The sequence below is a fragment of the Geotrypetes seraphini genome, chromosome 5, assembly GCF_902459505.1.
Source record: "Geotrypetes seraphini chromosome 5, aGeoSer1.1, whole genome shotgun sequence".
In the NCBI taxonomy this organism is placed as follows: domain Eukaryota; kingdom Metazoa; phylum Chordata; class Amphibia; order Gymnophiona; family Dermophiidae; genus Geotrypetes; species Geotrypetes seraphini.
In genome coordinates, this window is record NC_047088.1 from 174061254 (window position 1) to 174085341 (window position 24088).

Genomic DNA, 24088 nt, shown 5'->3' on the forward strand with positions numbered 1-24088 from the left:
ACCATAGTACAGAACATACACTAATTGGTATGACAACTTCAATTCAATATTTCCTGGATCATCATCAATCGGTGCTCTTAACATCTCTTGATCTCTCAGCAGCGTTTGATACGATTGATCACCAATTACTCCTTGCTAGACTTCAAACTATTGGGGTTAAAGATGATGTTCTAGCATGGTTTACATCTTATTTCAGTAATCGCACATCTACAGTAATTTTTAATGATTCTTCTTCTTCAACTTCACCAATATCACATGGGGTTCCTCAAGGATCAATACTTTCACCTTTACTTTTTAATATATTTTTGGCACCTCTTTTGACATTATGTCAATCTATAGGATTTCATGTTTTTGCCTATGCTGATGATATACAGTTATTGTACCCCCTAAAAGATAACGACATAAATGAAATTTTAACAATTAATGAAAAACTTGAGCAAATTCATCATTGGCTGGACAAAAACAGATTGGCCCTCAATATTAAAAAAACAAATATCATGCTGTTTCCTTGGAAGGAAAATCTTTCTCTAGTTGCTCCTATTTTGATTCATAATATTCCTCTTCAATTAGTTAAAAATACTAAAATTCTAGGAGTAATTTTTGATAATAAACTTAATTATCATGATCACATTAGTAGTATTGTTAAAACCACCTTCTATAGGTTGCGGAAAATTCGATCCATTTCTAAATTCCTCTGTCCCAAAGCACTTAATATTCTTATTCACTCTCTGGTGATGTCTAAAATCGATTATTGTAACTCATTATTTACAGGAATTGCGTCACAAGAAATTAAACGATTACAAATTATTCAAAATGCCTCTATTAAATTAATAACAAAATCTAAAAAATTTGATCATGTGACACCACTCCTTAAAAAGGCTCATTGGCTTCCAGTCATACATAGAATTACACACAAATTATGTACAATTATTTTTAAAACATTAGAAAATAAGACTCCAGCATTTTTATTCAGATTACTTATCCCATATTCAGTTAAAAGAACTTTAAGATCTAGTGAACGGAACCTTTTGTCAATTCCTTCGTTGAAGGTTATTAGCACAAGAAGACAATTTATCTTCTCATGTACAGCTCCCCAGATCTGGAATGCGCTTCCCATGTTTTTACGGGAGGAGAAGGTGTTTGGGAAATTTAAAAGCGAATTAAAAACCTTTTTGTTTAAAGATGCATTTGCAAATTAATTAAATTTTTTTATAAAGTGTTATTCTAGTGAATTATTTTGCTTTCTTTTGTTTTTTTTCAATTTCCTTTTGTATTTTCCCTGTATGTTCTTTCTTTACTATAAAAAAATGTATTTCATCCCCTCTTACCTTTTGTTTACGTTATAATTAATTAATTGTATGTAATGTTTTTGTTTCCTTACATGTATATTTTATTGTACATCGCTTAGAAATCCGATTAAGCGATTGAACAAGCCAATTAATAAACTTGAAACTTGAAACTTGAGACAGAAGGGATCTCTCCTGTCCAGCCCGGCCTACCACTAAACCACCAGAGGTGGAAGAGAAGGTGGGACAGGGTGGAGCCTAGCAGGGAGAGGGGCTGGCTGCATAGCCTGGCAGAGAGGGGGGCTGGCTGCATAGCCTGATAGGGCAGGGAGGGAAGGGGGCTGGGTTCAGAGCTTGCAGGGCAGAGGGAAGGGGGCTGGGTGCAGAACTTGGCAGAGAGGGGGGCTGAGTGCAAAGCCTGACAGGGGAGGGCGTGAGGGAGAGGACACTGGGTGCAGGACATGGCACTTGAATATTAAGCCCCTGGCTTATATTCAAGTCAACCATTTTTTTCCCCTCCTTTTGGGGGGAAATGGGAGTCTCGATTTATATTCGAGTATATAAGTTATAAGGTGGATCAGGTACTAGACCTTGGAGCTTGTTTACTCTGCAAGCTGACTTGACCATCATCATAAAACAACACCTTCCAGATCAGGTACTTAATTGTAGGTACTGTATCTACTGGCTCAAATGGAGCTTTCAAGTTAGTCTTGAGATTGGACTTTGAGAGATATAAATGATATTCAAACACTTTTTGTGTGGGACAAGAAAATAGGTCTAGGGACCTGTCATTACACCTGATGGCAAACCTCTTCTCCGATACAATATGCCCTTCTATTGAATCTCTGAAAATGAGCAAGACCTGAGAGATACTGTCCGGCAAGTTCAAAGAAGCCAATGTAAGCATCTAGGCTGTGAGGGCTAAGGACTCAATGCCCGGATATAGAATGTCTCCTTGCAGTCTTGCTTTATCAGTGTTGGCAAAATCCAGCAGAAGCAAGAACCAAACTTACCTCTGCCAATAGAGAGCTATTGGGATCCTGGTTCCTTGGACTTGCCTGGATTATCAGAAGAGTTTTTACTATGAGGGAAATGGAGGATATACATATAGAAGATCCTGCCCCAAATGCAGGAAAAAGGCATCTGAAGCTATCCTGGAGCATAGCTAAGGAACTTTGTTGCTGAATTTAGTGGCAGAAAAAAAGGTTTATTAAGCGAGTACCCCACTTCGTCATCCAGGGACCACTCGTGATGGGCAAACAATTGAGTGCTCCTCCATCAGGATATGTGGCTCTATAAAACATTACATGCAAAAAGGTCCATGTCTACATCCTGCCAGCCTCTCAACACAGGAGATACATGATCCTGTTCCTCATTGCCTGTTCACATAAGATATGGCTACATAGTGGTCTATTTGAACCAGGACAACCTTGCTGGACAACTGATCTCTGAGAGCCATTAAAGTACTCCATTTTGTCCTTAGCTCCAGGAAGTTTATTTGATGACAAATAATACATTTCAAAGATTTCCCATTCCTCTTCAATGGCATGGAGAGAAGTGTCATTTTGTAAGGGGCACTTGGAGGATCATGGTGACATTGATGCCATGCTTCAATAAGGAGAGATATCAAAACAATCCAGCCCTTCTTCAGAAGACTAGCATCTCGCTCTCTCAGCGCCAATGAAGATGAAAATGAATCCTTCCTCCAGGAATCGGAGGAGGGCTGTTCTTAATGGCCTCTTTCAATGCTTATACAAGCATCACCATACAGATCAAAGGTCACCCAAATCTAGTATCCTGTTAATCTAGTGGCCAATTCAGGTAACAGGCACTTAGAAATATCCCAAAAGAGAAAAAATGATTTTACGTTGCTTATCCCAGGAATAAAGTACTGTATTAGATTTTCCCAAGTCAATCCTAATAATAGTTAATGGACTTCTCTATTTAGAACTTTTTCAAACGTTTTTTCAATCCCTGCTAACTGCTTTTACAACATTTCCTGGAAATGGATTCCAGAATTTAATTATATAATGAGTGAAGAAATATTTTCTGCAATTTGTTTTCAATTTAGTACTTAGTAGCTGCATTGCGAGCCTCATAGTCCTTGTATTTTTGGAAAGAGTTAACAAGCGATTCATGTCTAGCTGTTCCATTTCACCTCAGTATGTTTGATATCAAGGATGATCGATTTCTCAATGTCGATGTATCCCCAGCATCCAATGCAGCTCCAGGACCCACAGAGACCAATGCTTCCGATGCAGTCTCTGCAAAGGTCTTATCTTTACCGAAAAGCTTTTCCTTCTGTTTTTCTCTATCATGAAACCCTCTCTCTGACATCTGAGAATACAATCAGAGGGATAATGGTGAGATGTCAGGCATTGCAAGCACCAAATATGACTAATGGATATGGTCCAGGTCCCAGTATGGTGAACACCAACTGAAGCTGCTAAGCTTCTTCTTAGATACTTCATCTAGAAAAATGGCCATAACAAAATCAAAAATATAATTATGAAAAATACCCAGATGGGAGCTTGGAGGCCTAAACCAGACCTATGAAAAACAAGCTGACAAGAAACATAATTTAAGAAAATTAAACTGCAAAAACCTGCTAGGAAAAAAAAGAGAAAAAACTGACAAGGACAAAGACTGACAGTACAAAGCAGAAGTAATTGTTGAATTTAAATGCTGAGGTGACTGAAACATGAAAAAACATATGACCAGTTTTCCATGGAACTGAAGACTTAGGGGGTGGTCCTGTGCAATTGCAGGAAGAGGTACAGCTATACACATACGTTGAGGCTCTCAAAAGTTCTGGAGGAAAAGTTCCCAAATAGGTTCCAACAGATGGCATCACCCACATGTGAGGATTCAGCTATCTTACTTGTCCTTGGAGAATAAATATTACACATTATTTGATCTGAAAAGATACATTATTTTTCAAAGGAAAGTTACTGATGGAGTTACAGAGATGGATCCCATATCCTGACTGTGATCCATCAGTACTTTTCCAGACAAAGACTATCTTTAGGAAATAATTGGAGTATAGCTTTTCAGTACTATAGAAATGATAAATAATAGTAGTAGTAGTAGTCTTAGCCGATTATTTTCTTTCCCTTAGTCACAGCAGACAAATCAGTTGTATCCATCCATCAGCAGGCGAAGATAGAGAACATAGAGATCATAGCTAAAATCGATTACTGCAACTCCCTTCTAATCAACATAACACAAAAAGAAAAAAGACGACTTCAGATAATCCAAAATACAACAATAAAACTTATTCATAAAGCGAAAAAATATGATCATGTTACACCACTAATGATTAAATCACACTGGCTTCCTATTAACCACCGTATTAACTTTAAGATATTATTTTTAGTATTTTAAGTTCTAACCTTCAATGAACCGCAATTTATGACAAGAATGATTATTCCTTACAATGCCCCTCGCTCTCTTCGGTCATCTTCTTTAAACTTATTAACTGTCCCCTCTTTGAAAATCGTGGGCACAAGAAGTGACATGTTTTCTGTTATGGCTCCTAAACTGTGGAATTCATTGCCACATTATATCAGAAATGAAAAAGTTCTTAGAAACATAGAAACATAGAAATAGACGGCAGATAAGGGCCACGGCCCATCAAGTCTGCCCACTCCAATGACCCTCCCTATCTATCTTTGCGGATAGATCCCACATGTTTGTCCCATTTGGCCTTAAAATCTGGCACGCTTCTGGCCTCAATAACCTGAAGTGGAAGACTATTCCAGCGATCAACCACCCTTTCGGTGAAGAAGAACTTCCTAGTATCACCGTGCAGTTTCCCGCCCCTGATTTTCCACTGATGTCCCCTTGTTGCCGCGGGACCCTTGAAAAAGAATATATCCTCTTCCACTTCGATGCGACCCGTGAGGTACTTGAAAGTCTCGATCATATCTCCCCTCTCTCTACGTTCCTCGAGTGTGTAGAGCTGCAACTTCCCTAACCGCTCCTCGTATGGGAGCTCCTTGAGTCCCGAGACCATCCTGGTGGCCATTCTCTGGACCGATTCCAGTCTCAGTACATCCTTGCGGTAATGTGGCTTCCAAAATTGCACACAGTACTCCAGGTGCGGTCTCACCATGGATCTATATAGTGGCATAATGACTTCAGGTTTACGGCTGACGAAACTCCTGCGTATGCAACCTATGATTTGCCTTGCTTTGGATGAAGCTTGCTCAACTTGGTTTGCAGACTTCATGTCATCCCTGACAATCACCCCTAAGTCTCTTTCTGCTTCAGTTTTTGTCAAGATCTCGCCATTTAGGGTGTAAATCTTGCATGGATTTCGGCTTCCCAGGTGCATGACTTAGCATTTTTTGGCATTGAAACTGAGTTGCCAGGACCTAGACCAGCGCTCCAGTAGAAGTAGATCATGCATCATATCATCTACCATCGAATTATTGTCTGTTGTGCTCTTGTTCACTACATTGCTTAGCTTGGCATCATCGGCGAATAATGTTATTCTTCCTCGGAGCCCTTCTGTCAAGTCTCTTATGTAGATGTTGAACAAGATTGGGCCCAGGACGGAGCCCTGTGGCACTCCACTTATCACCTCCGACATTTCGGAGGGGGTGCCATTCACCACCACCCTCTGAAGCCTACCTCCAAGCCAGTTCCCAACCCAATTTGTCAATGTGTCGCCCAAACCTAAAGAACTCATCTTGCTTAGCAACCTGCGCTGTGGTACGCTTACCTCTTTTAAAAATCTTTTGAAAACTTTCTTGTTTCAAGATGCTTTTAATACTTAATATTTTTTATTTTGGACCCTTCATACTTTGTTACAGAAATCAACTCTTTTCCCTACCTCTCGTTTTTTCCCTTTTATGTAATTTTCAATATAAAATGAATTGTAACTTTTCCCCCTTTTCCTTCTTTGATCATGTCTGTCTTTAATCTGACTGCAAGAAAAATTGTTAGTTGGTTTATTTATTATGTACGTTGTCTTTTATACCCTATTATTTGTTGGACCACTAACTAGTGGCTTTTTAAGTTGTTCATCGCTTAGAAAGTTTGTATAAGCGATTCATCAAATGGTAATAAAACTTGAAACACTAAGCTGTCTTCTGTGATATAGGATGATACACTCATTGGCAACTCATTATCATCGATATCAAAGCCTAAGAGGCTCATAATCAAAACATAAACATGTCTAAAAACCTGCTCAAGTCGGCACTTGGATGACCTAAAAGACAGATTGTACAAGTGTTGATAATCAAACTGATTTTCTGAACATGTCCAGGGACTTTTTAGGTCTCTGAATCCCGCTGTGCGTCCAGAGCTAAAATGGGCGTATCTAGAGGAGTGGTGTGGGCGGGATGGAGGCTAATCTAGACTTAAGTTGTCCTGCAGGGATAATCGAAGATTTTATTACAGTGGACCCCAACCCTGTCCTGGAGGACCACCAGGCCAGTCGGGTTTTTAGGATAGTCCTAATGAATATGCATAAAAGATATCTGCACATAATGGAAGTGCCAGGCATACAAATCTGCTCCATGCATATTCATTAGGGCTATCCTGAAAACCCAACTGGCTTGGTGATCTTCCAGGACAGGGTTGGAGATCACTGTTTTATTAGACATCCTGGATGAAACTTAAATTTTGCGACTTAGACTATGCAAAAACAGGTACAAGTGCCAAAAAGGTAAACAAAGTGACCAGATAACCACTGCAGAGACAAAAGTAAAGGCCCACACACACTCATCCAGTGTTCATTGACTCTGTCACACACCCAGAAAGATCTGAATAAAAATGTATATACTTGTCTCCAAAACATCAGCACCTCATACAGGAAAGCCTACTAGAGATGCTCAAAGGTGTCTTAAATAGCCTGGGGGGGGGGGGCTAGAGAACCATAGAGAGGAGGACCCAGGCCTATAAGCCACTCTAACCACTACATTTATGATGGAACATATTTGCCCACCAAAAGCCCTCCCAAACCCTACTCTACTGCCATATAAGTGCTATCTGCAGCCATAAGGGCTATTAGGGCATATGGGGGGGGGGGGAGCAGGGCCGGATTAAAGGATGGGCACAGGCCTAGGGCCTGAAATGGTCAGGGGGGGCCCGTCAGTGCTGTGCTTTGGGGCCTCACCCTTGCTGGATTAGCTGGCAGCAGCAGCAGCCTCATCATCATCCCAGGTGCCCCCCCAAACCCAATCCGACCCTCCTATCTCTCCCTCCTTCCCTCATCAGTGACATGCCAGAGGGAATCACGGCAGGAGAAAGCCCTGAAGCAGCCTGCTTAGAGTAGAGCAGTGCTGTTTAAAGTCTCATGATGGGAGGGAGGGAGAGATAGGAGGGTTGTGGGGGGGGGAAGTAGCAGTGCCCCGGGTGCTCGGCCTGGCGTCATGAACTTCTTCGGCTAGCAACAGTGAAGGCAGGACCAGACAGAGAAGAAGGCCCGAAGCTGGCAACAGCATCGAATTGTGAATGCTGCTGCCTGAAGAAGTTCATGACGCCAGGCCTTGGGTAACAGAAGGAGCAAAGGGAGCAGAGGGGGAGAGACTTGCTGCACCCAACTGGAGGGAGAAAGAAGATGAGGGAGGGAATGAAACGAGATGCCAGGAATTGGAGGGAAGGAGGAAAGTATGCCAGACCAAGGGAAAAGGAAGGGGGAAAGGAAGGAGAAGATGTCAGAGCACGGAGGGGGAGGGAGAGATGGAAGAAAAGGAAAGAAGTGAGATGCCAGAGAATCAGGGAAGGAAAGATACCAGACTGTGGGGTGTGAAGGAAAGAAAGGAGAAGAGAGAGTTGCCAGAGCATAGGGGACGGGGTGTTGACAGAGAGAAAAATGAAGAGGTGGCAGAGCTGAAATCAATCATGTACAAAGGAGAAGAGAAGGGGCATAGGATAGACAGTTTATTGAAGGAGCATAAAAAGAGGGAAGATGCCATATGGAACGGGGAGAGGGCGGACAGTGGATGGAAGGGGCTGATGCTGCATGGAAGACAGAGCGGACAGATGCTGGCTAGAAAGAAGAGTGAAGACAAGATGATTAAAGCAGAAACGACAAAAGGTAGAAAAAATTTTTTTGTTGCTTTACATAGAATCAAGTAGTATTGTATCTATTGATTAAAGTTTATAAATAGGAAATGGAAATAAGGCAGTTTTTTGGGGACTAAACCCCTTTCCTCAGGTCAGGACAGGATACCATAACAGCAGGGGTGTCCAAATGGTCGAGCGCGATCAACCAGTAGATCGCAAAGGCAATGTGAGTCGATCGCGTTGCCTTGGCAATCTTTTTCTTCCTGCCTCCCTGAGCCAGGCCAGACGCGTACAAGCGCCAGACTCACAAGACTTCACCTCCGACGTCAATTCTGACATCAGAGAGAAGTTCTGGGCCAGCCAATCGCTGCCTGGCTGGCCTGGAACTTCCTCTCCGACGTAAGAATTGACATCAGAGGTGAAGTCTTGTGAGTCCGGCGCTTTTACATTCCTGGTCTGGCTCGTGGAAGCAGGGAGAAATCGGCATGGTGGCTTAGGGGGTAGGGAAATAATCGGGGAAGTGGAGAAATTGGCGTGATGGCTTGAGGGGGCAGGGGAAGAGAGAAAGAAAGAGAGACAGAAAGAAAAGGGGAGGGGCAGAAAGAAAAAAATATTGGATTTATAGTCAGAAGAAGGAAGTGCAAACAGAGACTCATGAAATCACCAGACAAGAAGGTAGGAAAAATGATTTTATTTTCAGTTTAGTGATCAAAATGTGTCTGTTTTAAGAATTTATATCTGCTGTCTATATTTTGCACTATGGCCCCCTTTTACTAAACCGTAATAGCGGTTTTTAGTGCAGGGAGCCTATGAGCATCGAGAGCAGCGCAGGGCATTCGGTGCATCTCCCTGCTCTAAAAACCAGTATTGCGATTTAGTAAAAAGGGAGGGGGTATATTTGTCTATTTTTGTATAGTTGTTCCTCAGGTGACATTGCATAGAATCGTCTGCCTTGACCTCTTTGAAAACCCGCGGAATATAAATGATAATTAACATTTTCTCTGCGTACAGTGTGCTTTGTGTTTTTAAAAAATTTTTATTGTTGGTAGATCATTTTGACTTGGTCATTTTAAAAGTAGCTCGCAAGCCCAAAAAGTGTGGGCACCCCTGCTGTAGAGCCATTTCTTGTATGACTGGATGAGCTATATTTATCTTTTTTTTTTTAGTTGTTTAAATTCATGCAGAAATAAATGGCTAGATTGAACCTAATGATTTCATTAATGCCTTTCCCTTTTTTAAACCTCTATACCATTTGAAAGAGGGCAAATACTTCTTAAATTTAGTAAAAATATTCTGGCACAAGTGTCAAACCTTAAAAAAGGAAGTCATATTGAGCATTGGAAAATAATAATAATAATTAACTAATAAAAATAGTATACATTTAGGGCTCCTTTTACTAAGTTATGATAGTGGTTTTAGTGTGCGCTTAGCGCGCGGAGGAATTGCCATGCGCGCTAGATGCTAACGCTAGCATTGAGTTGGCGCTAGTTTTCCCACGTAGCACAGGGGTTTGCGTGCGCTAAAAATGCTAGCGCACCTTAGTAAAAGAGGGGGTTAATTTTCCCCACCACCAAATTTCCCCATCCCGCCCCACCCGGCTACTTTTTCATGCCACCCGGCTGGAAAAAATTTCTGGGGAGAACACTGTACTGATACTTTGGGTTCCTCTAGGGTACTCATAGAAATACTGGACCTTCCAGGCTGACCCTGAAAAAAGAAGGTTGAGAGACACTCACTCCCACCACGTGAACACTTAGACACCCAATGCTGCTCTCCACTTTCCACAGCCGGAGCACTGCTTAACTAGCTCTACCACCATGACCTACGTGTTCCTGCCAAAACTGCTGCTTTAGGGGGTCAGGCAACACAGTGTGCATCTTTTTTAATTTCTCAGTCGTGCTGAGATGTGCTTTCAAACTAGAGACCAGTACGAAATGAGCAGCAAGCCTCAGTGGCGAGCAGCAGGGAGTATGTGGTTTGCTCCTTTTTTCCCCCTCAGATGGGAACCAGCTGCGAACTGTGGCAATGAAGGGAAACCAGCTGGCCCACAGTAACTGCAGAGAGAAAAGTAAAGGTGCTAGAGCACAGCAGAGGCACAAGTTGCTGAAAGAGCAAAGAGCAGTTGCTGAAAGAGCAGAGAGCAGTAAGTAAAGCAGAAGCACTAAACTCTGCCAACTGCTTCAGGTCCAAGCCCTCTCCTGATGTCTGTAGGCAAAGAGCACGAAAGCAGAGGCACTTACCCCTGCCACTGCCTAAAGTACAGGGTCTCCTGGACTGCAGAGCAAGGGCTGCCCAAGTGCTAGTTCCCCGGGGGTTTGCTGCTGATCAATCCTCTGTACTCCCAGTGCCGTTTTTTATTTTTTACAGCTCAATAGTGAAACTGAGGGCAACTTTGTCCTCTTTTTTTAATCTGGAGAAGGGAACCAGCTGCCTAGAAGAGACACCAGGGGTGGGGGGTGAGTAAGGCAAGGGATGAGGGTGGGTATTGACCTGGCACCACCAGATGTACCCCTGGTCAGGCACCCCAAACCTGAATCTCCAGCTCACTGAATTATAAAAGAGTACAAGGGGCATTCAATAATTTATCTACCTCAGTAGGAAAGAAAGGAGTTTTCAAACATTTTATTTTTCAGTATAGTCCCCTGATAGTTCCATATACTTCATCCACTTTTCCTGCAATGACTTTAACCCCTTTGAAAAGAATTCTTCTGTTTGATCTTCAAACCAGGATGTCACAGCCTCCTTGATATCTTCTTCACTTGAAAAACGCACAGAAAGATTTATTCAAAACTTGGAACATGAAATAATCCGAGGGAGCCAAGTCAGGATTGTAGGGTGGATGGTTCAGCTTTGAAACCCACATTTTCGGACAGCAGCCTGTGATTATTGTGATATGTGCACTGGCGCATTGTCGTGAAGAAGCAGCACGTCTGATGGGGTTTTACTCATCTTTTCTCCTTGACTGACTCCCACAAAGCAATCATTGTGTTGGCGCAACTCTTCCCGGTTATGGTTGTCTTGTGTGGGATGAACTCCAGAAGCAAAAGTCTTTCATCATCCCAGAACACAGTTGCCATGACTTTGCCTGCAGATATTTCTGTTCTGAACTTTATTGGGGTGGTGGATGACTTATCCTTCCATTGCATTGACTCCATCTTGGACTCAGAATCTCTGTGGCAGACCCAAGGCTCATCTCCAGTCACCAAATGATGAAAAAAATTCACTTGGTCTTCATGGAGTATCTCCAAGTTCTCCGGACACTGGAGCTTCGTGGCCTTCTGACATGGTGTCAGCATTCTTGGAATTCATCTTACACTAACTTTGGACATGTCCAACTTTTCATGAATTATTTTCAAAACTGTACCTACCGAGATGCCCATTTCTTCAACTATTTGGGAAGCCTTAATTTGTCTGTCTGACAAAATTAAATCCTCAACTTTCTTGCACATTTCTGTGGAAGTTATTTCCACAGGCTGTCCAGTGTGAGGGTTATCTACAATGGACTCTCTACCCCCACTTAAACTGCTTGCTCCAAAATTTTACTTTGTAGGATGATGAGGCAGACTCGCCATAAACTACAGTCATGCATTCATGGATCTCCTTTGGCTTTTTCCTTTCTTTTGTAAGAAATTTTAATCACTGAACAGTGTTTCAAATCTAGCAGTTTCTTACTTGATTTGCACGAGGATTCTCCCAATATCCTATCAATTAGTATGTTACACTTGCACTGAGCCACCACTGTGCATGAGTAACCTTGAGACATGTCACAAGATGCATAGACTTGTTTCAACACACTTGCTACTTTTTATCATACTCGGGTAGATAAATTATTTAACATCCCTCATAGCACGGGTACAATGAAGCCATGAGAATGGAGAATATCCATCCATCTGCCTGAAGATAGAGGATACCGAGGGAGTGTACCATCCTATAATCACAGGAGACAGCTCAGTGCTCTCTATCTCCGCCTGCTGGTAGATGGATACAACCCATTTGCCTGGATTCATATGCTGCTGATGACAGGGAAAATACAAGATATAGAAGCCACCATTTAAATCTAATGAATTCTGCTGGGTGTAATGGACCCATGGTCTGACTCAGCAGAGGCGATACTTATATTCTTATGTTAGCGGTTAGCAAGTATGTATATTTAGCATGCGCTAAAACGCATAGCGCACCTTAGTAAAACAGGGGGTTAGTCTCTTGTATGTCCAACTGATTATGAAGTCTGTACACCGCTTAGGTATAACAAATTTTAAAATAAACTTGGAAACTTGCTCCTGTGCCACAATGACGACAGAAAAACCAAAAGCAGAGCCTGAGACCAATGCAATTTGAAGAATAAAATGACCAGACAACAAAAAGGTAGAAAAAATAATTTTCTATTTTGTGAAATATATCATATTTGAGAAATGTGCATCCTGCCAGAGCTAGTGGTGGGGACCACAAAGCCCACTACCTGGCCGTGCTTCTTTAGCTTCCAGCTAGTTTAGGGCTTCTCTGACCAGAGGGCAGTTGCCCTAGTTGCACTCCCCTACCACTATTCCTGCCATGTGTGACTGAGGTATTCTATTAGCATGGATTTTTCTATGTAGCATTCTGTAGTAATTTGGCTTGTTCAGTTTTCTCGATAGCAGAGGGGACATTTGTGAAGAGGATAGGAGGGGAAGGAGGGTTTTGCTGATCCTTGTTCTGTATTTGTAATTTATAAAATGACAATTGTACAGAATATTGTTTCTTTTTATATTTTAATAAAATGATTTCAATATAAAATTATAACTATTCAAATTGAGCAGATGGGATCAGATAGGGACCGAGCTCACAGGGATGGGGACGTTTGTCCCTGTGGTCATTCTCTATTCCAGAGTGAAGGGCCTGCACACGAGAATACTCTTTTCCTGGTTAGATGTAAGCTCCAAGAAACTACATTGAGATAAGCGAAGCACTATCTTGATGTAGTTCTATTAACTTAGCCTTAAGATAACCTGGCTGATGTAAGTGAAATGCTTTAAATACAAGGCAAAGTACTGTAATTTTAAAAGAAATCGGCTCAGTGATAAGCACCAAATGTAAATCTTTGAGAATAGGTGCTATATGATCGATTTTCTTATTAAACGAAATCATGTGTGCCAATGTAGTGAAATCACAATGGTGTCATATGATCATGTTTTCCAGCAGAAAAAATAAGTCTGAAAGCATTTGAATAACCTGCAGCATTGGCGTTATGAGGGTAGGAAGCGCCCACCTATCCTCTTCTCTATCCCCCGTTCCTTACCCACACCCACTCGCCACACATGCATCTTAAACTCTTTACCAGCATGAGCAGCATCTCCAACCTGCTGCCTACGCTGGCCTTGGCTTTCCTTCCAACATCACTTCCTGACCAGGCAGGCGCAAGCAGCAGGTTGGAAATGTTACTTGCACTGGTGAAGAGTCAAAGAGATACAAAGGGGAAGCAGAGAAGAAGACAAGTGCTAGCGCCCCCACCAAGAGGGCACACAGGGTGGTCCGCTCCTCCCTTACTAAGCCACTGACCTGCAATTTTCTCTAGAACAGCCTGCATATAGGGCTCCTTTTACAAAGCCATGGTAGCGATGCTGCCATGGTAAATGCACTGAAGCCCATTTAAAACTGAATGGGCTTCAGGGCATTTATTGCAGCAGCATTACTACTGCGGCTTTGTAAAAAGGGTTCATACTGAATTAGTCTAATTTGGAAAGTATCAATGTCTGAACAATTAAAGCCACTTTTGAATCATCAAAATATTTTCAAAATTTTGTCTTAATTTTTTTAAGTCTGTTCTCTCTCTTTACAAGTTTGCTTTTGTCAAAAATGCAGTACAGCACAATTACTTACCTGTTACAGGTATTATCCAGGGACAGCATGCAGATATTCTCACATGTGGGGCGACGTCATCCATGGAGCCTGGTACGGATGGTCCAAAAATGTAGTATCACTAACTCTTCAGAAGTCTCGAGACAGCCCATATCGCATATGAACGAGTGCCTTCCCGCCAGACATTGGCTCGCGGGACATAAGTTCAGTAAAAAAGCTAAGAAGCCAACTAGGGGAAGTGGGAGGATTGTGAGAATATCTGCCTGCTGTCCCTGGATAATACCTGTTACAGGTAAGTAACTGTGCTTTATCCCAGGATAAGCAGGCAGCATATTCGTATATATGGGACTCCCTAGCTCAGGGGTGCCGAAAAGGTTGATCGTAGAGCCCATTGAGCTTCCCTGATATGCAGGCATGCAAATGGAGAAACATACTGTCTATGCCACGTGACCCAAAAGACGAATTAACTGTCAAGCTGTGATGGTTTGCAGAGTGGAGACTTGGTGGCAAAGTTGAAGAAGAGTGTCTAGTCTCTGCTGAGGAAGGAACACCCATGTGTGTATTGTATCCAGGCAAGCCCCAATGAAGTCCAGAGTTTGAGAAAGTTGAAGAGAGGATTTTTGATAACTGATTGTAAATCCCAAGAGATCTAGCAGCCTGGACTGCTTGAAGCGAGGATGCTTTTATCAACCAGTTGTCCAGATAGGGGAACACAAGATCTTTCTCATCACCCTGGTTCACAGAAAGCCTGAGAGAACAGAAAAGGAAAGTCATGAAAGCGGAAAAAACCTGGTGCAAAACACACAACGCCAAGACAAATCCACCTGGAAAAGCCTCTTGAAAGATAATAAACTAGCAACACTCGAAACAAAAATGGCATATTTCACAAACCTAATATCCAAAATTCCCAACAGATCAAAGGCTATCTTCTCACTGTCGAAAAACCTCTTCACCTCCTCCCAAGGACCACACCACATCCAACAATCAAACGTAGACAGTGAATCCCTCGCAAATTTCTTCCATGACAAGATATCAAAGATACAAGAATCCTTAGACTTAGAAGCCAAAGCTCTGCCAAGCATCCCAAATACTATACAAAATAACAACCTACACAAGATAGACTTCCTAGACAGCTTCATACCAGTTTCCATTGACGACCTAAAAAGTACAATAGTTTCCCTACACACCACAACATCAATCCTGGACCCTTGCCCATCCACCACACTTTTAGCTACCAGCGAATCCTTCCTAACTCCATCTTACCTCTAATTAACAAGTCCCTACAATCTGGCATAATACCACAGAGGTGGAAATCTGCTGTAGTAAGACCACTCTTTAAAAAACGCACCATGGACCCAGACAATCCAAGCAGCTATAGGCCAGTCTCAAATCTCCCATTCATCTCAAAAATACTAGAAAAGATTGTAGCTCACACAACTACGAGACTTCATGGAAACAAACACAACCCTCTCCAACTTCCAATCAGAATTCAGGAAACACCACAGCACAGAAATGGTAGATGTCGTAGATGACTGTTGGAAAAAGCTTGATGAGAGGAAAGACGCTCTGCTGGTCCTATTAGACCTGAGTGCTGCCTTCGATACCATCAATCACTCACTCCTCCTATCCAGACTACACTCCATTGGAATTTATGATGTCGCACTGGCATCCTTCTTACACAAAAGGTCTCAGAAAGTATTATTGGAACCCTCTTTTATCGGAGCCAAAACCTCTCGACTATGGAGTGCCTCAGAGTGCACTACTATCTCCACTCCTCTTTAACATATACGTCAAACCAGTACTCGACATCGCAGAAAAACACCAAATCAAAATACACTTGTACGCAGATGACATACAGCTCTACCTTCCCCTAACTCAACACCAAGATGTACAAATGGAAAAACTGCACTGCTGCCTAACAAAAATGAAAAACTGGATGATTGCAAATAAACTATAGCTCAATGTGTCAAAAAACAGAACTTCTCTAGATACATAAAGACTCCTGCGCATACCCCCACCCATTTCTTTCCTGGGAAAATGACACCCTTATAGCCAAAGACAAAGTCCGCAGCCTAGGATTGACTCTCGATTCAAATCTGTTGCTCTCAGACCATGTATCAAATTTAGTATCTTCATCCTTCTACTACCTCCACCAACTAAAATGCAACTGTGCTTACTTTTAAGAAAACGATTTTGTCCAGCTACTATATGCCTACCATGACAGACAAACTTCACCAAACACTTGAAACAGTCACAACCTGGATGAAAAATCACAAACTTAAACTCAACCAAGACAAAACCAAATTCATCCTTCTCGAAAATGACAAGATCCAAACCACAACCAACTTAGAGATAAACGCAATCAAATATCCCATCCAAACCACCATAAAACTACTTGGCATGACCATAGACAGATGCTGCACTATGCAACCGCAAATAAATAAAACAATTCAGAAATCATTCGCAATCATGAGAAACCTGAGACAAGTCCGAAAATTCTTTGAAAGAACACAATTTCAACTTATAGTACAATCTCTAATACTGGGTATATTGGACTACTGCAACATCCTCTTCCTTCCTTGCCCTGCAACTACGATTAGACAACTCCAAACAATCCAAAATACAGCTTTGAGACTCATCTACTCATTGAAAAAACATGACCACATTACGGATGCCTTCATCAACTCACATTGGCTTCCAATCCAAGAAAGAATCCAATTCAAATTCTACTGCATATTATTTAAAACCCTACACGGAGACAGCCCATCATACTTGAACAATCGCCTCATCCAAGCACCCACTACCAGACACAGAAAAACGCACTCCCCATTCATACCCCCCCCAATCAAGGAAGTAAAAAGAACAAGACTACACGACGGCCTACTAGCCACTCAAGCCGCAAGACTGGACAACCAAATCTCCAACCTTCTGATGACCACCCCAGACTATAGGACATTCAGAAAGGAAATAAAGACCACACTTTTCAAGAAATTCCTGAAGCAGCAATAACATCACGACCTCTTAGTAACACTAAAACTGACGCTCGATCTACCCATTACTGCACTAATAATAACAAAAGAACCTCCACTTTGACCACCTATCAACTCTACTACAAACCACCTCACCCTCAACAACCCGCTAAATGTCTATAAGATCTACAACCTACCTCTCTAGCTAATCATTGTAACTCTGTTTTTAAATTAACCTTTTGTAATCCGCCTTGAACCGCAAGGTAATGGCGGAATAGAAATCCCTAATGTAATGTAATGTAATATGCGTTTGTACTATCCTGCTTAGATTACTGCAATGCTCTACTAGTGGGCTTACCAGCAAAAACACTCTCCCATCCACAAGGTGTGCAAAACACCTCAATCCAACTCCTAAAAAATTTGGAATTCCGCAACCATGTCACCCCTGCACTAACATCCATGCACTGGCTACCTATCCAAAAATGATGCACCTTTAAAGCCTTAGTGCCAGCTTTCAAGACTTTCCACAAAATGACACCAAACTACATAGCATCAAAACTTCAAAATTACGTTCCCAACCGATCACTGAGATTAGAGAATGACACGGTGACAAAATTCATCACCGTTCCCGTCCCCGCGGATAACCGCGGGAAACCATCTTCATGTCATTCTTTAAGGAAAGAGGGAAGAATCAGAGTATGAATGGCCACAACCACTGACTCGCAAGCTTTGCTTTGAATAATGCTGGTGTAGAAGGACAGAGGATGAAATAGACACTAGAAAATGACATGGGTTTATTTCCCACGGTTATCCGCGGGGACGGGAACGGTGATGAATTTTATCACCGTGTCATTCTCTAACTGAGATCCCAAACAGAAAAACGGCTGGTCCTGCAACCAGGCCGCTCACTCACATCTGTGACAACCCGAAGACGCTCATATTCTCATTACATACCCAGAATGTGGCACGTCATCCACTCATCCATAAGATCACTATACAGTCTTTGGAACTTCAGAAAAGCCGTGAAAATCTTCCTCTTTACAAACTCAGCTCTTTGATAACCCACGTCTGTACCCGGAATTGATGTAATCCCAAAGACACCACCTAATATATCAAACAGAATCTCGCTAAAATTCGCATGCCACCGCAAAAATAACCTGAATTACTACCACATTCTCTGACAACAAAGATGCACCCACCTGCAAAGAAAATCTATTACACTTTTTAGTATATACACTAAAAATGCTGCAATTTAAACCACCCTATGTCCACTAAGTCTGTATTTGAAAGTCTAAATGTTATATCTATACTGTATTTGCTATAATCTATACTCTTGTCCATGATGTAAATGCTGTAAAGTCTATGTCTCACTAAAATATATCCTACCCATAATATGAATGTACTCCTGTAACCCGTTCTGGGCTCCTTTGGGAGGACGGGCTAAATAAATGAATAAATATATAAAACATGAAAGCCATAAGAGCAGAGTGTTGCAGCCAATACAACTAAACACTTTGTGAACACTCTGGGAGCTGAGGCCAGACCAAATGGAAGCACCTTGTGTTGGGATGAATCTGTCCTATTTGAAATCTGAGGTAATGTCTGTGGGATTGGAGAATGGGGATGTGTGTATACATTTCTTTGAGAACTAAAGAGCAAAGCCAGATGTTCTGGTTTAGTAGAAGGTATAAGCATTCAGAACTTTTCTTTGACTATGTATTTGTTGAGAGCTTGGAAGTCTAAGATTGGACATAGATCGCCCATCATCTTCGGAGTAAGGAAGTACTTGGAGTAGAACCCCTGGCCCTTCTGCTGAGGGGGTACTTGTTTTATGGAATTGAACTGCAGAAGATCCGAGAGTTCTTGAAGAAGGGAAATCTGCTGGGATTTGAAAGAGGATTCTCTTGGTAGTCTGTTTGGAGGGAGTTCTTGGAGGTGAAGAGCATAATCTTCTTTCACCTCCCACAGAACCCATGTTTCTGTGTTGACCACAGCTCAATGTTGATGGTAATGGGTGAGACAACCTCTGATGGAAAGAGAAAGGGGTAGCATACACCAAACAATGGTAAGGCTCTCTAGCAGAGTGTCAAAAAGATTGAGTGGACCTCTGCTGAGCAGTAGCCTGATTTTTGAGAACGTTGGTTTCTAGCATGCTTCTGGGTGGGAGCCCTAAAGAACGTTGGTGGTAGAGTGTAGCGCTGTTTGTAATGCACAGATGAGTGTCTAGGAGTGTAGTAGTGCCTCGTAGACTGATGTTTGGATGACTTGAAGGATGAAAGAGTAGTCATACTTTGCTCATGCATAGTGATTTTCCGAGTGGCCTCTTCAATTTTGCCATCAAAAAGCTCATCCCCTAAACAAGAAATATTGGCCAGAAGGTCTTATACATTGGGGTCTAGATCAGATACAAGAAGCCATGCTTGCCTGCGCCTGGCAATTGAGAGAGCTGATGCCCTGGAGGTTACATCAAAGGCATCAAAGACAGATTGGGCCATGAATATCAGGAAGTTCTGTTTCACGCAGCGAGTGGTGGACACCTGGAATGCTCTCCCAGAGGAAGTAATTGCAGAATCCACCATTCTAGGATTTAAGGGTAAACTAGATGCACATCTCCTTAAGAGTGGCAAAGAGTGATACGGGTAAGGATAAATTAGATGCACATCTCCCTTGAGAAGCATATAGCAATATGGGGACTAAAACTATGCCAGGGTACACCTGGCGGGGCCTCCGCGTGTGTGGATCACCAGACTTGATGGACCAAGAGTCTGATCCGGAGATGGCAATTCTTATGTTCTTAATTTACAAGTATCCAGAAGATCATGAGTAGTTTGCTGAAAATCAGGAAGCTATCAAGAATAAACTGTTCAAAAGTAGCAAGATGTTGAACAAGTTGTTTGAAATAAAAAGTCATATAGAAATTTTAACTGAATACGGCTTGCGAGCATGGAATTTTGAAAAAGGCGACATCCAAATTCATCCAGAGTGTGACCCTCTCTGCTAGGAGGAGAACTGGCATAGGTCCTGGAGCTAGATGACTCCACCAGAAAAGACCGATGTTGTAGCTGAGGCTTGTCAAAGCCAGGACAGGATTGTATTCTATAGAGTCCAGTTTATGTGGTGCTACAGGCACAAGGAGAGGAGATTCCCAATTCTTAAACATGGTATCTTTCATGAGGTGATGGAATGGAATAAGATCTCCAGAAAGTTGGTTAAAATCAAGGGCATCAAGAAGCTCAGCCCATGGTTCAGTCTCAGTCTCTATCCTAACTGGAAGAGCCTGACTTAGTTGTCGAATATATTTAGTAAAAGAAAGACTCTCCAGAAGTTACCTACATCGAGGTGGAGGAGGAGATGGATCTGAGTCCAGACCATAAGATTCTGGTGCTGAGTAATCGGGATCATCATTGATGTGGGGAGAAAGCAGGAGACTTAGCAAGAGCACTCCTAGAAGATGTACAACACTGAGAGGTCTGGCAGCTATGGTGCCAATAAGAGCATCAAGGACTTCGACAAGTCTTGCCTGGTCTGGGCTGGTACTGCAGCGCTGAGATCTTGACTTGCATCGAGGAGGAGACTCTGAGCGCATACCATGGGGCCTCGATGAGTCTTGCCTGGTCTGGGCTGGTACTACAGAAGTCTGTGCAGTAATCTGTGCCAATTGGCTCTGAAGCATGGCTGCCAATTCCTTTTGAAGCAGTTCTCGTAGCTGATCCTGGATGGATAACTGCAGTTCTGAGGATTGCAAAGGTAGCGCAGGTTAAAAAGGGTGTTGAGGTGCTAGTGACCTTGATGTAGAGGCACACCTCAAAGGTGACAACAGCTGTGTAGGCAGCAATCGAGACTGCTTATGACACCTTTTGGCAAGCATCGACTTACTCGATGCAGGAGATGCCGCAGATGAATGTTGAGAAGAAGGACAAGTGTGTTTCTTAGCTGGTTTACCAGACGGAACTGGTACCAATGATGCTGACATTGAGCGAGGCTAGGACGTCAGTGTTGATGTCAGCTTCTTGATGTCCGATGCAGTTGACATCGTGGAAGGCTTAGAAGACCCTAATAACTTCTCCTGTTGTAAATGTCGAGCCTTCAAGGAGTACTTTTGTAGTGTGGAACAACGAGAACAAAAGTCGACTCGGTGCTCAGGGTCAAGGTACTGGAGACACCAGTTGAGTGGGTCATTGATATGGCCCTGTTGCACCGGCCGCACCTCTTGAAGCCCGTGGAAGGCATCGACATGGACATAAACATCGCCATTGCTAAAGTCAAAGGTTTCAATGTTTACTTAGGGTAGAGTAAAAAACAAAACAAAACACAAAAAAGGTTCGAGGCACCCCAGCTTGAAAGGGAACAAAGAGAGATGCCTAGTCCCAGAAGAGTGGAACAAAACAAAAATCAAATTTTTTTTTACAGAAAAGCAAAGAAAAAGAAAAGTATCAAAACGAAAAAAGAAGAGCACATGGGAAAGTACAAAAAAATGACTGTAAAGAGCGCTTTGGAAGAACTCCAAAAAAACAAGTCTTCTTAGCTCTGTGGAAAACTAAGAACTGATGGTCCTGTGAGCCAACGTTGGGCAGGAAGGCACTCGCACATGCGTGGTACGCGCTGTCTCAAGACTTCTAAAGAGTTAAAGTGATACTACAATTTTGGACCATCCGTACCGGGCTCTGTGGATGATGTCACCCCACATGTGAGAATATGTTGCCTGCTTGTCCTGGGATAATTTATGATTACTGGCCACTACATTTAGGCTATAAAACAAAATTGTATAAGCAAACTAAGCAGCTCAATTGAAGTTGAATCTCCTAGCACAGCCCCATAAATTATGATTTATTTTTACTCCACCTCTCATTCCAAAGTTAAATTTCCATTGTTAAATAAAGCAACATTAAGGACCCTGTTACCTAACTGTACGGCCCCTCCCCCAAACATCAGGGATCAGAATCTGAGTTCCTTATGCTACACATCCCTTCCTCATCCAACTAATCTTCCAACTACCTAATCTCCAACCCACATCCTTTATAAATGGTCTTGGTGACCAGAAATGTGAATTAAGGGCTCCTTTTATCAAGTCACGCTAGCGAGGTTAGTGCATCGGACATTTCATCACACGCTAACCCCCGCGGCCGGCTAAAAAACTAACACCTGCTCAATGCAGGCGTTAGCGGCTAGCACAGCAGGCGGTTTAATGCGCGGTATTATGCGCGTTAAAACCCTACCGCAGCTTGATAAAAGGACTCCTAAGTTGAACTTTCACCTCTACCAATAAAGTTAAAAATAGTAGTAATGTTAGAGACACTTTACTATTAACTTGAGCGCACCTTCTGAACTAAATTTTTTTAAAAAAATCTTAGTATGCTTCTCTAAATTCCTGATGTATTTGCATATCGCAGAGTTCTCCAAAATGTTGACAGAGAAAACATTTGCTAGGTTTTATAGAACTTTTTTTTTTTTACAGTACTGCTTTATTAACTTCAACCTTTTATCTATATAAACCCAAATGGCCATACCTTTGTTGCCTTGAAAATAAGCTGAACATACAAGTCATACTGTACAAAGTGTTACCACATATTAAAGAGGGAGCTAAGAGACTTACCTGCTGGACAGCAAGTGTGCTGTCCATTTCTTCAAAAGATTCATCAGGCCAATTATAAAAATCCTAAAAAATTAAAACAGGATTAAGATAAAACTACTATGGTTAGGAAATGCTGCCACCCTCTGCCCCATCTCTTTCATTTTACATCTGAATGAAGCATTCTTTACTGCTTATTTATAGACCACCTGGATCAAGGCAAGTAACATAACATACATAATATTAGATTTAAATAATCCTCTATAATAAAACCCTAAGCGCGCATGTGCACTTAGGGTTTTCTGTTCGCTGCCACCATGCTGTGTCCCTCTGTGCCGAATTCCATTTTGGAACACAGAGGCAGGGAACACGCTGGCGACTCTCCCCTCCCGCCCTCACTCACCCACCACTGCCGACGGCGCTGTTCCTCTTCAAAGCAGCCTACATGAGGATTGTGCTACTGAGGTGCAAAGCAGTCTGCGAGGTTCGCTACAGCCGGCCGTGATCCTCAGTAGGCTGCTTTAAAGAAGAGGAGGGCAGACGCAAACAAGGAAGCAGCATGTTAGACAGGGGGAGCAGGTAAGGGGTGCTGCTGGACAGGGGGAGCAGGAAAGAGGGACAGGGGAGCAGGTAAGGAGTGCTGCTGGAAAGAGGGGCAGGAAAGAGGGACAGGGGAGCAGATAAGGAGTGCTGCTGGACAGGGGGAGCAGGAAAGAGGGACAGGGGAGCAGGTAAGGAGTGCTGCTGGACAGGGGAGACGTAAAACAAAGGGAGAAGGGCTGTTGCTGGACAGGGGGAGCAGGGAAGGGGTGCTGCTGGACACGGGGAAGGTAAAAGGAAGGGAGAAGGGCTACTGCTGGACAGGGGGGAGCAGGCAAGGGGTGATGGTGGACAGCTGAGGAAAGAGTGAGACAGAAAGAAAGAAAGACAGACAGAAAGCGGCCAAGGAGAGAGAGAGAGACAGACACACACATCTATTCTAGCACCCGTTAATGTAACGGGCTTAAAGACTAGTATACAATATAAAATAGTATTTTGGGTTACAATGATCTTTTGAATAAAGTTGAAAAGTTGAAAAAAAAATTCAAAGTAAACAAAATAGAAAACATATAGGCCAGTGATAATCGATTAGCCTGAACAAGCACCCCTGCCAGAAGTTCCATGTTTCCTCAGATAATATAATCTTACCAAATTACTGTATTTATGTTAGCTGTCTGTGAAATTCTACCCTCAACTACAACTAATAAGTTCTGGTTCCAAATGCATCAGATGTAAAGACTAACACCAAAACATATTTAAAGCTTTCCATATGAAACCAATTTGTAAATATACTCTAGGATACAAAACAGAATGGCTGATCATATTGAAAAAAATTCAGATACTGAACTTCCACTACACAGTCAACACAAATA

The 24088-nt window shown here is 42.4% G+C and overlaps 1 protein-coding gene across 4 annotated transcripts in view; it reads right to left on the reverse strand.

Moving 5' to 3' along the window:
* Window positions 1-24088, reverse strand: part of LOC117361554 (MOB-like protein phocein) — a 132497-nt gene that overhangs the window by 71440 nt on the left and 36969 nt on the right. For 3 of the 4 annotated variants that reach the window (XM_033947047.1, XM_033947043.1, XM_033947042.1), the window contains one exon: window positions 22701-22763. The exons of the other annotated variant lie outside the window; for it this stretch is intronic. In XM_033947047.1, coding sequence (XP_033802938.1) covers window positions 22701-22763 — 63 coding nt within the window. The remainder of the gene's footprint in view (window positions 1-22700; window positions 22764-24088) is intronic. 4 annotated transcript variants of the gene reach the window in all.